We start from the raw sequence: 16,167 nt of genomic DNA, 5'->3' as shown, positions 1-16,167 counted from the left end.
ACGTGAGGCGGGAAAGGCCTTGCAAGAGAGCATCCGCCGCCCTGGACAATGACCAACTGCGAAAGCGACCATGCCGAGGGACCTTTGAGCGTCGTTCCCAGACACCAACAAGAGTCAGCAACCATGGTCTAGGCTACTGGGCGCATCGGGACATGAGCAGCTGGCTGTACACCTGGAATGCGACACTGGAGTCTGTTGGTCGTTTTTTCTCGCCAGTCTGCGCCCTGTTCGTCATCAGACAGCCGATTAGTAGACGTGCCTTGGACATGGTGCTTGTCTCGGATACTGTCAACCGCATGGCGATTACAACATGCAACCCATACACATACCGTACAGCAGCGGGCGTGCATGCATGCGTGGAGTGCCCCAGTGGCGTGGGATATGTCCGGCCTTAAGCACACCTTCAGCGGCTCCTTGGTCGTGGTTCAGCGCACTCGATGCGACTTGCGTCGAGACGGTGACTGAAGCTTCAGCGTGCATGCTGCCAAGACCATTACTGCAGCTGCAAAATGCGTCTCGCGGTCGTGACTCAAATAGGCATCTGCCAACGGATACCGTCCTGGTCACTCGGCTTATTGGTTGTCAGGCAAAACTGCGTGGTGGACCAGAGATGAAGGCCGCAGCTATCTGGGCTCGCAGCACGACTCCGGCCCACGGCCGTGCTGCCATTGACTTGCCATTCTCGGTGCAGCCACATTATTACAGTACCTATGTGCAAGCACGTTGCTGAATTAGGGCACCTTTGGAACCGCACGCCCGGAGCCGCCCCTTGGTCATACATGTGTATGTATGTACATGTACATACTACATGCAACATGTTCCGACTGCTAAAGACACGGCATCTCGGTCCACCAAGTTCGGGCTTGATATTGAGTAAACGTGCCGAGGCAGAGTCTTGGCAGCTGCAATCGGCTGCGCCCCAGCGCGACTTGCTGACCCGATACCTTTGCTGACGTGTGGATTAGGGCGTGAGGCCTGGCAAGGGTGATGCGGCGGGGCGCGGCTGCGCGGGAAGGATGACAGTCACTTGATCCCTCGATTTACGTTCACGCAGGGATGCAACATGGCGGCCAGAGACTGGGACTTGAGCCATCACGTGAATCAGCGTCCCTGGCCAGCCACTCCATCATGACATGCACCGTCGGTGGGTAAAGAAGCGCGGGAGAATAGCCAGTCATTTTTACCCGGTAGCCGGCACGACGTTACAGCATGTGACAGGCAGGTCTGAATTGAAGGGCTACGATATTGCGACTAAGCTCCACCCATTACGGAATCCGAGACTGCCGTAGTCGAGGTGTCGGACCGCCCACTTTTCTTTTTGCACACGCTCAGCGAATGGTGCAAAATAGTGCTCATGGGACATTGTCGTCGGATCTTTCACCCTGTCCGGCTATCAAGGCCGACGGCACAGCAACAGCCCCTGTCGCGTTGGCCCATCTCGAGTCGTATGTTTGTGGCCGCCTGAACAGTGCCCCACACCACAACAAGCTTGATTGTCGAGCTGAATCAAGAAGAAAAGGACATAGTGCATACGGCCAAGAGGTGATGGGCATGTCGCTGCGCCTGCAACTTGACCGAATCACAGCACATGCATTACGCTAGGTTCTTAGGGGAGCCGGGTTCCATGTGGGGGCCGGTCTCGTCTGCTCTTCAAGCGCTTCAGCAAGGTCGTCGAGACGCGCAGAGGCACCGGCAATCACTCCAGAACCGAACTGGATGCACATCACTGGAGCGGTGATGTACACTAGGGTAAATGTCCAGGACCTCGTCATACGGTAAGCGACCCGCGCCAGCACAGGCTGAACTCTGACAGCGTCGACCTTCAACGCCGCGTTTGCATGCTGCTCGCGTGGGAAAGCTGTGGGAGCAGGAATGGGAATGGCCCGGACATGGGACCATGTGGTAGCCTCGTGCGCAAGGCTGACATGCATGTCCCTAGGTGCAAAAGACCCCAGAACCATGGTTGAGCTGGAAGCGCTCGCCTGTCGCTGACGCCCCCGCCGTCCCTGTGGATGATGCCTGTAGTGCTACCTTCGAGAAAGCCGGTTAATATCTGCCGTCTGCTGAACGGTATGACGCTTGCCAGCAGGCGTCGTCGTCGTCACGTGGAAATAAACTGACCGCAAACGGCAGCAAGTAATCGAATGCAGCGACATGCCTTCACCGCTGCAGCTGGGGCTGGGGACCCATAATACAGACGTAATGTTGCACCAGACGACATGCCGTATTATGCTCTCATCCATGCGGTTGCATCTCAGCCGCAACTGCCGGCTGACTTTCTCGACCCTGTCCCTGCATCGGCATCGGCATTTTCGCTTTTTGTGCTGGAGTGGGCATATCTCAGCTACGAGGTGAGCAACCAAGAGGCATCTTTCAGCGCCCCCGCCAGAGCGTGTGGAGGGTATGAATAGGAAAATGCGCAGCGCGGCGGCTTTTCGCCTGTGCCACATTGCCTGCATCACCGACAAGAAAACGTCGCAGCCAGTCGTTCTCTAGCCACCCAGCCTGTTGGTCCCCGTTTAATATATGAATCCCGCGCGGGCCTAAGAATTAGGTTCTGACTGGCGTTTTTCGGCCCCGACATCGAATGCTGATGCGGATGCCTGAAACTGCGCTGAGGCCCAATTGCAGAGGCGAATGAAGTCATCGACTACCAGAACACTACGCCGTACTACTGCACAGCCTCTATGAAACAGACGACTGTCCTACGCTGGCTCCAAAACGTCCAGATGCCAGATGACTCGAGCTTGAGTGGATATGGCGACTGTTTCAAAAGATTCTTGCAGCACATGAAGGTACAAAAGGCATTTCAACCTGATTGTCATGGGTGATGTAGCTATGTTGGCCTTGCGAACATAATGACGATCAGAGTAGATTCTTCCAAGAAGCTCGTAGTGAGTCACTTCGACGTTTGTGCGAATTCAAGTCCTTGGATACGCGGCCAAAGGGCGAAAGAAGGGCGCTGCAGTCCGGACTATGATTCACAAGGCCCAGAACTCTCCGCAGCCCCGAGCTCGGACCAACGACTAACATCACGACAACTCGATACCTTTCCTGCTTTGTGCCACCAAGTCGTTTGCCATCATCTACTCATCACTGTACTAATCTCTGTCTACCAATGTCTACCCTCAGTCTGTGATCGCCTCATTGGCACCTTCACGCAGCTCGCCCACGAGTTGTCCCTAGCTGTCGCTTGACGAAGCCTCACCCCGTGTTTGCCCTTTCTCGCCCGTCAAGATGCTCCCTCTTTTATCGCAATTATTCCGGACGCATTTCTCACATACCAACTCGCGAATATTACCACGCTTATGCACCGTCTCTTTTAACACAACGCCCAAACACGCCATCTGAGATCTGAGGTGTTCGGAACCTCCCTAACCATCCCAACTAGTACGCGAGTACTCTACGTCTTTGCTTGAACTTGGACATATTTTGCAACATAATGGCCTCCATCTTCACCTTCGATCCTGACCCGCCCCGCGTTTCGTCGCCGTGGGCAACGACTTCTGTCGGCGACTCGACGGAACCGCCACACCCCAACCAAAAGACCAAGTCCCCTCTTTCAAGACTTGGCACCGACAGCGAACGGCGAAGGCCATACAACAAGCCTCTGGCAGATACGGTGGATTATACAAATATAATAAGATTGGAGGCAGAGCCTCAGGATGGGCCCACAGAATACAAACTGCATCTGCTTTTGCGGAGGCGGCGATCGTTCACTCGAGCCACTACTGGCCGGTATATATCGGGGTCTATGCGTCGGAGTGACATTCCCATACCAGTTCCTGCGGGTCGTAGCGTATCGGAGTCTGGCCTTTCCAACACTCCTCCGCCACTGGCGTCAACGCAGTCAAAGCAGCATCGCCTTGAGCAGTTGACTACGCAGTTGCTATGGCGCTTGCAGCAATCATGCCCTTATCACATATCTTCTTCGACAGCCCCGGTAATTCCCCATCTTCCCGAGGATGCGCGTCTCTCAACCGCAGAGATGCCCCAGCGACTTCTCCCTGGCCTGGAGGAGAGCAAGGGTGCACTCTATGAAATTGGTGTGGCTGATGATGGAACCATTGTTGGCTTAGCAGAAGATGAAATGGAAGAGAGTCTCAACAACTTGCGCGCCATGGCTGCGAGCTTGGGCTGCGGAGTTGAAGTCTTGCGCCGAGTTCCAGTAGGTGAATGTGAGTGGGTTGAAGATGCAGGCACTGTCCATCAGCGGATACAAAAATCGCAATTGCTGGTCGCCGAAGCCCTAGTGCGCCCGGAGCAATATCTGGTAGACTACACGAAACAGGGCCAGAAAGAAAACGGCAAGAATGGGTTAGATTCCACAGACGGCGGCGCAGCACTAGCTAGAGAGTCGCGGGCGACGAGTGAGCAGATGCGAGTGTCAGTCACTGGCGCTACAATGTCTGGAAAATCGACTCTACTTGGAACACTTTCTACCGCCACTTTGGACAATGGCCGCGGGAAGAGTCGTCTGAGTTTGCTGAAACACAGGCATGAGATTGCATCGGGCATGACTAGTTCTGTTACGCAAGAACTGATTGGATATTGCGATGTGGATAACCATACCCAAGTGATTAGTTATGGGTCGGGCGATATCTCATCGTGGATCGACATTCACGCAGCAGTCGAGTCTGTGAATAGTGGCAGGCTTGTGTTCCTTTCGGATTCTGCAGGCCATCCACGGTTCAGGCGCACCACTGTTCGTGGTATTGTTGGTTGGTGAGTGCCCTTGTTTTTTCTGGACTCGAACATCGCTGATATAGTACCAGGCAACCACACTGGACGATTCTATGCGTCCCAGCAGACAACACGGAAGATTCTTCGGGTAAGCTCGGAGCATCACCTACCTCTGAAGAATTGCTTGGGCCTGCAGCAGCAGACCTCGACCTTTCGCACGCGCATTTGGAGCTTTGTCTTGCTTTGGAGCTCCCGCTTGTCATTGTCATTACCAAGTACGATCTTGCTACCAAGAATGGCCTGAAAAGTACCCTGGTAAAACTCTTCGCAGCTCTGAGAGAGCACGGCAGGAAGCCTTGTCTCATCACGGATGCTTCAACATCTGTGCTGGAAGCCGATTTGCATACAGTGGAGGCAGCTGATCTTGAGGAAACTGAAAAGACCATTTGCCTGTTGAGAGACTCGCCGCTTGCAGCTGTACCTGTAGTACTCACCAGTGCGGTCAAAGGAACAGGCATTCAGAAACTTCATGCGTTCCTGCGAAGACTCCCTATGCCACAGCAGCCCGAGCTACCACCACCCGAGTCACCATCGCCGCTCTTCTACATTGAAGATGTCTACAGCGTCAGCATGAGCAACTCGGACGAGCAATCCGCAATCATCGGCGGCTATATTCGCTACGGCTCCCTGTCCATTGGAGACGAGCTCTTGCTGGGCCCATATCCCGCCGATGTGAGTTCCGACGACAGTGACAGCGGCAGCGCTCGATCCAGCCGGAAAGCCGCGATACCGCAATCACGCTCGTTCCCGGGCGCGCTCAATCCCAAATCCAAGAATGCCGTGCTGCGCGAGAGCCACAGCGAGTGGCGCAGAGTCCGCATCACCTCGCTCCGCAATCTGCGCCTGCCGGTGCACGCGCTGCTAGCTGGCCAGGTGGGCACCATGAGCATCGTGCCCGTGCATTCGTCCATGGCTGCCGCATCCATCAATCGCATCAGGAAGGGCATGGTACTCGCAGCTCGGGAGCCAAAGGCCCACAAAGTCATCACGGTGCGGTTTGAAGACAAACAAGCCCACTGCGCCAAGGACCTGGGTGTCGGCAGCGCAGTCGTCGTGTACATAGCCAGCGTTAGGGCGTCTGCAAAAGTCGTTTCTGTGGCTGCGGTTCGTTCCAACAGCTCGGCTTCCCCGCCAGACCAAGCAAAGCACAGCGGTGACGACGAAGACGATGGCTTTGGATTCGGCTTCGACACCGAGCCAGATGACCACTCGTTGCAAGATACCCTGGAAACGGGGCCTCCTTCTGTCATGGTCACCTTCCAGTTCATCGCTGCACGCGAGTTTGTCGAGGTCGGGGCGAAAGTCCTCGTTATGCCTGGCGGCGGGCCGGGCCTGCTAGGTGGCAATGAGAGGGGCGCAAAGGGTATGGCTGGGCTAGAGGGCTTTGTTGGGCGTGTTGTGGAAGATTCGTAGCAGCGTTCTTTTTTTTTCTGTCTGGAATACGCGATGTGTTATTGTTTTCGTTCTAGTTTGATAGTATAGGGTACTTGTTATTTATCTTAGTCTACGAGTTGATTGTGTTTTTCTTTTCATCTTCTCGTGTACCTACGGATCGAACTTGTAATTTGCATTGAATAGAATTTCTGGCTTGCAATAAAGTACCTTTTTACCATCGTCTGCTTTGTAATTGAACACACCAACCACATGCTGCAAAGTGAGAGAGAGTACTTATCTTGAACGCACGCAAAAAAAAAAAAAAAATTCCAATTCCATTCTTGCACCTCAAATCACATCACACATCAAGCAAAAAACAAAGGAACAGAAAAAAATGTAGCACTTGATTTATGCCCTCTCCTCCCTCCCCTTCCCCCCAACCATATCCCGCATTCCTTTTCCCAAACGCAGCACAGAGACCGAAAAAAAAAGCGAGACAAAGAGAAGGAAGTAAGAAAACTCCCGCTCTCTCTCCATCTCCTCTGCACGCACGTTCCTCATCCACCAGCGTCCGTGTACCGTCCTCACCCGACATCGTGCGTTGATCTCCTTTCGAAGACGGTGCGCAACGACCGGCTAGAGTACTAGAAAGCGGATGGCTTCGAGTCGAGAAGAAAGGAAAGAAAAGGATGGTTGAAATGGGGGAAAGGATGGTGGGAATGGTCAAGTGCAGGCCTACTCATAGACAGAACAGCAATCCAGACGATAACACGGTTTTTTTTTCCTTTCAAAACTCCCGCGCTCTGACGAGGCCAGGTTGCGGGGATAAGGAAAGAGGGAAAAAAAAGAGGTTGAGTCGTCGGCGACTGTTTTGTAGAAGAGGCTTTTTGTTGATCTCTCGCAAGGGCTATACTGAGCAGCAGGAATGGGTCTGGTCGCTGAGCTCCACCTTAGGCCGCGAGGTTTGTTTGTTTTTGAGGGGTTGGGGAGGGGGAGCAGAAGAGTGGGGGGACTATGCAAAGGGAGACAAGGGAAGGTAAGAGGGAGATGGGGCTTTGGACGTTGGAAAAATAGGCGAGAGAGAGAGAGAGAAATGGAGGATACAAGGCGTACCAAGGTTGTCGGTACTGGTGGCCGCTAGTGGTCAGATGTAAATAATGATTTTGGGGATATCACAGGTGTAAACTTTAGTCATCCAAAGGCTTACAAAACGCAAGCTTCAAGTCGCTTGCTGTACTGGGTTCCATATGTGCTGTTGATAAGGTGAATGCGGTTAAGCTGCAGACGAGGCAAAAAGAACCTTTCGAGGTCCGCCCATGGTTAGGCTCTTGGAGATAGCACCATTGGTTGCGCTGCTTTCCATGCTGTCAAGCATTCTGTCCATGCCGCCGAGGTCAAGCTCACCATGAGAAAGTAATGCTTGATCTGTCCTGGTGGTCGTCTCTTCTTCGAGTTGTTCGCGTGCAAACATTGCGTTCATATCTCGTCCAAGGGGCTGGTTCGTGGTGGCTGTAATGACTAGGCGATGTTCCAAGGAGACCAGAGTGTCTCTTGCTACAGCCATGCGTGATGCCTGTGTTGTAGTGTCAAACTGGGAGATGGAGCTGATGGCCTCTCCGCATAGTGCCACATCTTGGACTTGGAGGCCAGGACCTGGCAATGAGCTACCATTGGCGGCAGAGGCGGTGCGAGTCCAGAACTTGGCCAGGTCTGCTATCCTATAGATTTCCGAGCCGTACCAGATGAGGACCGAATCTTCAGAAGCAGCATTGGCCGATGCCAAGCTAGCGACTGAGATGCCACCACGCGTTACAACCGCAGTGCTGGTCGAGGTTCCTTGGAAAAGCGCTTCTTCCTTCCTGCGACGTGTGTTGGGTGTCATGGGAGCTAGCGAGTTACGACCGCCGCGCTTCGGGCTGGTAGCGGCGCTGCTACTTCCATCCTTTTCTGATGTTCCCACATAGCCTCGCAGAGAAAAGGTCGAGGGGTCTGCTGGTGGGTTCGGGCCAGAGCGATCAACATCCCAGACTCCCCACTCACCATCTGCTAGTAGAGCAATGATGTGACGGCCATCCGAGGCCCAGGCTGCATCAATGATAGCTTTTCGTGACGCAAGAGCCGGAGGCGTGAGCGTGACACTCTTGACAGCCTCGAACGGTGCTCTGAATGTAGCCACAAAGGCACCTGGCTCAGTGGAAGCGCCGCTCAAACGTCGCTTGCGGCTGGGTGCAGCGAATGGGTCATAGATCCGTGCAATGCCCATAGAGTCTGTTATGAGTAGTTGAGAATGTCGACGCTTGGGATACTGGGCAGTGTTGAACACAATACGCGAGGCAGGTTTCCGCAGCGTGATCGTCTTGTAAGGTACAAGCGGGTGCGAGACTTTGAGTGCTGTCTCGGAGAGTTCAAAGCGGAAGATTCTCAGCAAGCCACCCAGCTCGGCGGAATGCGAGGCCACGAGTAAGTCGAAGCCTTCATCAACATGCGGCTGAGACTGCGAACGTGACTGTTGCCTGCGATGTCTGCGCATCGGTGTCGGGGCAGCCTCTCCTTCGCCGTCCACGTCCATGTCATCTGCTGCATCCTCTACCGCTCCTGGCTCGCCCTTGGCAGTCCAGGTCATGGTAACGCCCCTGGGGATGCTCTGGTGGCCTTGGATCTTGACGATTTCCTCGCCAAACTGCGATGTTGAAGCGAGCGCCTTGTCCTTGGCAGCATGTGGAGGAGGGTTCAGCGGCAGCGTGATGATGCGTACAGTCAAGTCTGCGCATGTGACGGTGAAGACCATGTTCTTGCTGAATATCGGGGGTATGGTGTCTCCAGGGCGCAGAGCGGAAGCGTGGGGTATTTGAGGCACGGCGATATGGCGAACTTGAGTGCTGAGCGGCAGGGACACGTGCTGGACGATGGACGGGTAGGGCTGGTCTGGGTCGAGCTCTTCTTCCTCAGCCTCGAACTCAGCCGTGGGCGGGGGCTGCACGGCGGCGGCTGCTTTTGCAGGCTCGTCGTCGTCCGAGTCGATGATCATGATGGCATCGCTGGTGGTCCCGTTGACCTTGGGCGGCTTGGCTGGCTGCGGGGGCTGGGGCGCCGGGGTTTTGACGTGTCTGCCGCCCCTCCAGAGAATGCCGACGCCGGTCTCGTGGCCATAGAGGACAATGGTAGAGCCATTGGGAGCTTTGACGGGGTAGACGGCCGAGGCGAGGACGCGATGCTGCAGCTCGTACCTGCGTAGCGGCAGTCTGTCAGTGGGAGCGGAGAGAAGGGCCGGGCAGAGGCAAACCTTAGCTGGGTCAGCTTGCCCTTTGTTGTGACGAGGGGTTCCATGGCAACAGCTTGAGCAGAGGGGAGCTAGGGCGGCGTGGGAGCGCGCAGGAGAGATGGACGAGCAGAGCGGCGCCCGCTGCTGCGTTTATGCGGGTCGCGTGGGCGTGACTAAGCGATGAGAAGGACAAAGACGGCGCTGGTGGGCGCGGGCGAGGCTGCGCGTGGGATGCGCGAGGGCGAAGGCAAAGGGCGAGGGTGAAGGAAGCTCGGAGGTGATGCGGAGTTTGAACATTTCTGGGGAAGGCGCGCTCGACCCCAGTAGCGCGTCACCACCAAGACAGTTTCGCGCGTCACCACCTGCCAGGCCCAGGACGCTCTCGCACCCCCGCAGCACCAGACGCCGGCTCCCCCCATGTGGCAAGACGAGCCTCCGAATGGCCTCCCTTCGCTCCATCGGGATCCACAAGCCCGCCGCCTGGCAGTATCTGGTGCAAGAGTCGATACTGACCGACGATAGCAGTCCCCGCGAGTATTGCTGGCAAACATACGCCGACGACGACGGCCCGCCCGACGAGCTCGTCACCACCAAGCACCATGTCGTCTGGGCCCGCGGCGGCGTGGTGCGCAAGGCATTCAGCTTCGAGGTGGAGAAAGAGCAGGTCAAGCACGCCCTGTTGACGTGGTTCGTGGTCGACGAGCCCTCGCATGGCCCCTCACATAGTTCCAAGAGCACGACAGCACCCAATGCCGCGCCCCTCTCGCAGAGCTTCCTCACCCAGGGCACCCAGCCGGCCACGGATCCCACCGCGCCCGTCAATCCTGCGCCCGCGACAGTAGAGGTCCGGTCGCGCGCCCTCGTCGTCTTCCTCAAGTCGCAGGCCCACGTCTTCTTCCTCTCCGGCACAACCCACGTCGTCAACCTCCCGTTCGAGGTGGAAAAGGCGTTTCCCGCCGCACGAGGCGTCCTGGTACAGAGGAGGCTTGCGCCTCTGCCTCCTGCGCCGCCCACGCCGCCGCTGCCTTCAGCCCCGCCATCCTCGTTCCTCACAGCCAACCAGTCGTTCCTCTCGCAGCACCTCTCCTTCTCCCAGAACCCGTCTCAGCCACATCGCCGCAATGTCTCGTCCATTGGCACCTCACGCCATGGCACCTCGCGCTTGTCGACTGCCACCATGTTTCTCGACGACATGATAAACCCCTCTGTGCCTGTGAACCCAGAGGCGATACCTAGATTGTATTCCTTCACAGATCCGCTGTCAGAGCTTGGACTGGTGGTCACGGTGGTCTCGGGCGGGCATCGTAATAGCCTGTTGATGACCAACGGCTCTGTTCATCGGAGACTCGAGGCCATTGATAACGCCGAGGACATCATATACGTATCTCCGCAGAATGAGCTTCTCTTTGATCGCACGGGCAATGATAAGCCCCTTCTCCTAGTAGTCACTGCGAACCACGAGACGAATGTATTTACCATCTGGTCTGCGGCCTACCTTGAGCCAAAATCTATATCCACTTCTCGCAAACAACACGTTCCCCTGCCCATAAGCAAGTCGCGAAGGCGTAGCTCCCAAGGTGCCACGGCGCCGGGCACGGGGGCAACGACACCTGCACTTCGTAGCGCTGACAGACTGAGAGAGAGCTTTGGTACAGCACCGCGGAGCAAGACTCAGCCGCCGTCGTTCAAGATCACGGCCAAAGAGCGTCTATCTGACCAGGCAGTAGACGACGCGCTTGCCTCGCAGCTTAACCCCGACTCTGATATTGCGCGCCAGCCAAAGGAGTCGAGACGTGTGAGCTCACTGCTCTCGCGGGCTGAGCTTTCCACCAGCTTCGACAGAAGTGCCTTTCAGGACAAGGCAACATCTCGCAACAGTCTGGGCGGCAGCTTCTCCACCAGCTTCAACGCAAGCCAGCGAAGTCGGCATTCGCTGGGTCGCGATCGGACAAGCTTTGGCGGCCTTTCGCAGTCACATAATCGAGCGTCTACTCCTGGAAGCGTCACATCGCGAATGAGTCTGGGTGCTGTGTCAATTGACGATACTTTGGACGATGTCATGGACGAGGATACTTTTGATACTATCGAAGACTACGACGAGCTTGATGATCTATTTGCGCCCCCTGATACCAAAGGTGGACCTCGGCCGGGCGATGGACTTCACAAAGAATTAATTGTTAGTGCAATCGCCGAAATCCCGGTTACGCAAAATCTGAAGAGTGGGCTGTTTGCCCTAGGGAATCCTTCAGAGCCGCCGGTAAGCCATTAAAAGTTGGCTCTAAAAGTGCACTGCTAACGCATACAAAGGGGCAAATCCAACCCGAGGTGCTTACACTCAACGCGCCCTTCAACTCAGCGACGCTTCACGAGCGAAAACTGTACATGTATATATCACACCCATCATTACAGCATCCTCTCGAGTGTGAGCTGGCAGTGACACGGAAACGACTATCCCCTTCAGCATCAGCAACGCAATCAGGATCCAACAGCGCTGCTCCTAGGTACGCATGCGTTCCTAGATTTGTCAGCAGCCGGGAGCTTGAGGGCACATTGGACCTAGCAAAGCTTCGTGACGGCCACGTTGAACGCGTTGTCCATCTCATCTCAACTAATCCCCAGGAAAATTGCTTGTCATTGAATGCGGGATGGGGTACGCATCTACCAATGAAATACAGCCTGGGTCCATTGAAGTTGCACAACCCGTATGCAATACTGCATTACCAGCAGAACAGATCGACTGCAGGATCAAAACGTACCATCAAGGCTAATCGACCTCTGCAGCAGCTATTGTCTGTTGGAGAAGGTGGAAGGCTCGATGTCATGGACGGCGAACACTGCAGACACCGCGTGGTCCTGCGTCTGTCCCCCTCCGACCACTATGTGGCAGAGCTCTTCCGGGTGTTATTGACAGTCCTGCCCAATTATATTGGAGATTTCCTTTTAGAGATATGGTGGCACATTCGCAAGTCCTTGTCCGAGGAGGGATCTGAAAATATCACGGCAGACTGGACGGCTTTCGTTGCGGCTCTGTTCACTCTTGCTGTCCCTTTTATTGACGAGAAGAAGACTAAAGTCAAAACACGTGCAAAGAGTGCTCAACGAACGAGTTCAGGCCGCCCATCCAGCCGGGCCAAGCCAGATGAAATGTCACATGATGCAGACTCGGCATGGCGCCTCATGTGCAATCGTCAGTCTTCAAGAACTCATGCGAGGAGTTGGGAATCGTCAGCCTGGGGTTGGGCGCTGCGTTCGAGCTCCATGTCAACGACAATGAGCACACCAGGAAAAGCTTCATCTACGCAAGAGCAGCTGCCATCAATCGCCGAACAGATCAAAGTCAAGGATGACACAATTCCCACCTGTCTTGAGATTGCACGCCGTTATATTCAGTTACCGATTGGCAAAGCGACCAGCGATCACTGGAGGCGGCTGTCCCCTTCAGAAAAGCAAGATCTCCGCATCTCATCTCTCTCCGAGATTGTTGTTTCGCTGCATCTCTTCCGCGAAGAACGCAAGCTGAACACGCTGTGCCATGACTTTTCTGGGATCCAACCTGGCAATCTTGCACCCGTTCTGGCACAAATCAGTCATTGGTTGCGCTGGGATGCCTGGGACTGGAAACAAGGAGGCTTCTTCGACTTTGACGGCGGCTCAAGCCACGATTGGGCCTATGAAGAGTCCATGCTGACGAGTAAAGTTCGCCTACATGGTCAGCCATGGGATGCACCTCCTTCAATCCTGGGTTGGCTCACCACTGTCACGGGATCCCAGCACTACGCTCCATTTCCCACTCTGGCGACGCTCATACGCAAGTCTAAAGCGTCTCCACACTCATCCATCAATATTGATGAGATCATAGCAGATGTTACGCCACGGACGGTGGCACTACATAGGTTCTTTCGCGACATAGAACCTGCTTCTAGTCCCAGGCGTGTAGTTGAGCTGATCCAGAGGTGTGACATCAAATCTGACATGCTGGCCACATTACCGGAAGCTGCCAAAGCACCGCTAATGGAAGCAATTACAAGATGCCAGGCGAACCCGCCAACAACATGGTCAAGTTCATTGCTCAAGCTTGTGCAACGCGAAGATCTCGATCTCAGCCATACCCCAACTGGTGATGCTATGCATGACAGCCATCTTCATTCGTCCGGTGGCTCCCTGCATGCGCCTGGTACTACGCGCGATGTACACACTATATGCCAGGGCGCTGATCGCATGGAACCCATTCAGTCGACATCTGAAGTTGATCGTCACTACATTACGCGTCTAATTTTCCGCGAGGACAGACGCTTCATGGAGGCTTACACACTTCTTGAGCCTTTACGGCAGACTGTTGCAGAATACAAGGCCGATAACAGGCAAGACGACGCAGCAATGCTCGAGGGTCAGAAAGCCCTCATGCAATGGGTGATGGTCCGCACCTTTTCCCTACCAGTGGGCAGCTCCATGATCAAATTTAGCAGCAAGAAGCCTCTGCTGACAGAGAAATATCCTCTGTATGGCTTCTCGACATCCTGTCTCATGAAGCCAATGGGTAACGTCATCACAGCCGAACGGCAAAACTACTCGGAGGAAAAGTACTTTTGGGCATTCTTCAACGCAGGCGCTGCAGCTGGACTTGGCATCTCGCGAGATGCCCAGGGCATCGACACTTCTTGGATCATGTATAACAAGCCCGCCGAGCTAACGAACAAACATGCTGGCCTTTTGCTTGGACTAGGCTTGAACGGACATCTGAGAACGATTGCCAAATGGCTGTCGTTCAAGTACCTTACACCAAAACACACCATGACCTCAGTAGGCCTACTGCTAGGCCTGGCTGCTTCGTTTATGGGCACAATGGATACACTCGTCACACGACTACTTTCGGTCCACGTTACGAGAATGCTGCCAGCAGGGGCTGCTGAGCTGAACCTATCTCCGTACACACAGACTACTGGCTTGATGGGTATCGGCTTGCTTTATTACAATACCCAACACCGTCGCATGAGCGAGGTTATGCTTTCGGAAATTGAGCACGTAGAGGTGCCAGACCCCTCTGAACCGCCGGATACTCTGCGAGATGAAGCATATAGATTGTCTGCCGGTTTTGCGCTAGGCTTCATCAACCTGGGCAAGGGCAAAGATCTCCGAGGTCTGCACGACATGCGCATCGTTGAGCGCCTCATGACAGTCGCCGTCGCACCCAAGCCAGTCAATGTCGTCTATATTCTCGACCAGGCCACCGCTGGAGCGGTCATCGCCGTCACTCTAATCTTCATGAAAACCCACGACCAAAGCGTAGCTCGCAAGATCGACATTCCAGACACACTGCCGCAGTTCGATTATGTCCGTCCCGATATTTTCCTACTTCGCACTCTTGCCAAGCATCTTATCATGTGGGATAACATTGAAGCGTCGGATTCCTGGATCATCAGGAACTTGCCCGTTGAGTACCGTGAGGCCTACGATCTTAAAGGCATTACGCGACTACGGAGCGAACAGATGCCTTTCTACAACATCCTCGCAGGCCTGCTGTGGAGCGTGAGCCTCAAGCATGCTGGTACCGGGGATACACATGTACGAGACTTCTTGGTCAAGTATCTGGACCAGTTCGTTCGAATCAACAAGCTTCCAGCCGTGCGATACGATGCCAAACTGTCCAAGAATACGGTGCGGAATTGCCAGGATCTCATTGCATTGGCCGCTGCGACTGTCATGGCTGGTACGGGCGACCTTGATGTCTTCCGTCGTCTTCGCGGTTTGCATGGACGGATTGGTCCGGACATACCATATGGATCTCACCTCGCAGCGCACATGGCTTTTGGGGCTTTATTCATCGCAGGCGGCACGCAAACATTCAGTCGCAGCAACAAAGCCATAGCGAGTCTGATATGCGCCTTCTACCCACTATTCCCATCTGATGTCCAAGACTCAAAAGCACATCTACAAGCCTTCCGCCACTTCTGGGTCCTGGCCGCTGAATCGCGATGCCTCGTAGTGCGCGACGTAGACACTGGGCGTGCGATTTCCATGCCCATAACCGTGCATCTAAAGTCACCTCTTGCAGACGGCAGCACGACAAAATCACTCACGGCACCCTGCCTCCTCCCCGAACTCGGCTTGATCAGCAAACTAGAAACCGCCGACCAAACCTACTGGCCCACAACCCTCGACTTCCTTAACAACACACTGCACCTCAAGAGCTTCGAAAGAAACCAAACGCTCCATGTACGCCGCCGCTCCGCACACGACACATACTTGACAGCCTTCAGCTCCACGCTCGTGGCCCTCAACGACGCCCAGTCGTCGCGCACATCGCAGCTCGTCTTCCACTGGCTCTTCACGCTGCCCGCGCTTTCAAACTACGTCAGCGCCTCCGACGCAGGCCTCATCCTGCCCCTCGACCAGCACTCCAAGTCATGGCTCGACCCCGGTGCCACGGTCGTCGAGTCCCGCCTCGTGCTCGCGCGCCTGGCGCAAAGCTGCAAGGTCGAGGACCTCAGGGATCTCAAGGGCGTATTTGAATGGGCCCTCGTCGCGTGTAGGCGCGACGGCAAGTTGAGGTGGCTGGGGCGCGAGGTCGTTGAGAGAATCAAGGCTGCGGTCATGGAGAGGGGGAGACGTATGGGTGCTGCTACTACTCCTGCTGCATAGATACAAGCTGTCTTTTTTTTGGTAGAGAGTTATGTGTATCGGATTAACGTATGAGGGAGAAAGTAAGGGGCTGTTTTCTTTTTTCCTCCGCATTTAGAGAGTTGAACGAGATAATGTGAATTCCAAAAAAGAAGAAGAAGAGAAGCAAA

At 54.9% G+C, this 16,167-nt stretch overlaps 4 protein-coding genes across 4 annotated transcripts; 2 read left to right on the top strand and 2 right to left on the bottom strand.

Annotated features, from left to right (window-relative positions):
* Positions 1–1,598: 1,598 nt before the first annotated feature.
* On the bottom strand, positions 1,599–1,961 carry SETTUDRAFT_26103 (uncharacterized protein; the record flags this gene model as incomplete). Its single annotated transcript, XM_008024220.1, has 1 exon — positions 1,599–1,961. The coding sequence occupies one exon, from the start codon at positions 1,959–1,961 to the stop codon at positions 1,599–1,601; it is 363 nt and encodes a 120-aa protein (XP_008022411.1).
* Positions 1,962–3,442: 1,481 nt separating this feature from the next.
* On the top strand, positions 3,443–6,298 carry SETTUDRAFT_146939 (uncharacterized protein; the record flags this gene model as incomplete). Its single annotated transcript, XM_008024519.1, has 2 exons — positions 3,443–4,725; positions 4,776–6,298. The coding sequence occupies 2 exons, from the start codon at positions 3,443–3,445 to the stop codon at positions 6,154–6,156; spliced, it is 2,664 nt and encodes an 887-aa protein (XP_008022710.1). The 3' UTR covers positions 6,157–6,298.
* A 921-nt stretch (positions 6,299–7,219) lies between these two features.
* Positions 7,220–9,453, bottom strand: SETTUDRAFT_167549 (uncharacterized protein). Its single transcript, XM_008024518.1, has 2 exons — positions 9,401–9,453; positions 7,220–9,344 (listed from the first exon to the last, which is right to left on the bottom strand). Exons 1-2 carry the CDS (start codon positions 9,442–9,444, stop codon positions 7,391–7,393), a joined length of 1,998 nt encoding a protein of 665 aa, XP_008022709.1. The 5' UTR covers positions 9,445–9,453; the 3' UTR covers positions 7,220–7,390.
* A 365-nt stretch (positions 9,454–9,818) lies between these two features.
* On the top strand, positions 9,819–16,018 carry SETTUDRAFT_159350 (uncharacterized protein; the record flags this gene model as incomplete). The annotated part of the gene is made up of 2 exons (XM_008024517.1): positions 9,819–11,636; positions 11,687–16,018. The coding sequence occupies 2 exons, from the start codon at positions 9,819–9,821 to the stop codon at positions 16,016–16,018; spliced, it is 6,150 nt and encodes a 2,049-aa protein (XP_008022708.1).
* Between the last annotated feature and the right edge of the window lie 149 nt (positions 16,019–16,167).

Source organism: Exserohilum turcica (genome assembly GCF_000359705.1).
Source record: "Exserohilum turcica Et28A unplaced genomic scaffold SETTUscaffold_12, whole genome shotgun sequence".
NCBI lineage: Eukaryota > Fungi > Ascomycota > Dothideomycetes > Pleosporales > Pleosporaceae > Exserohilum > Exserohilum turcicum.
The sequence above is the reverse complement of the archived record's forward strand: the minus strand, read 5'-3'. Positions and strand labels throughout refer to the sequence as shown.

What these genes read in the sequence shown, in the direction of transcription:
- SETTUDRAFT_167549 (XM_008024518.1), bottom strand. Translation starts at nt 9,444, where the DNA reads ATGGAACCCCTCGTCACAACAAAGGGCAAGCTGACCCAGCTAAG. An exon ending in GGCAAGCTGACCCAGCTAAG is followed by an intron (nt 9,345 to 9,400) that starts GTTTGCCTCTGC and finishes GCCGCTACGCAG; the next exon opens with GTACGAGCTGCAGCATCGCG.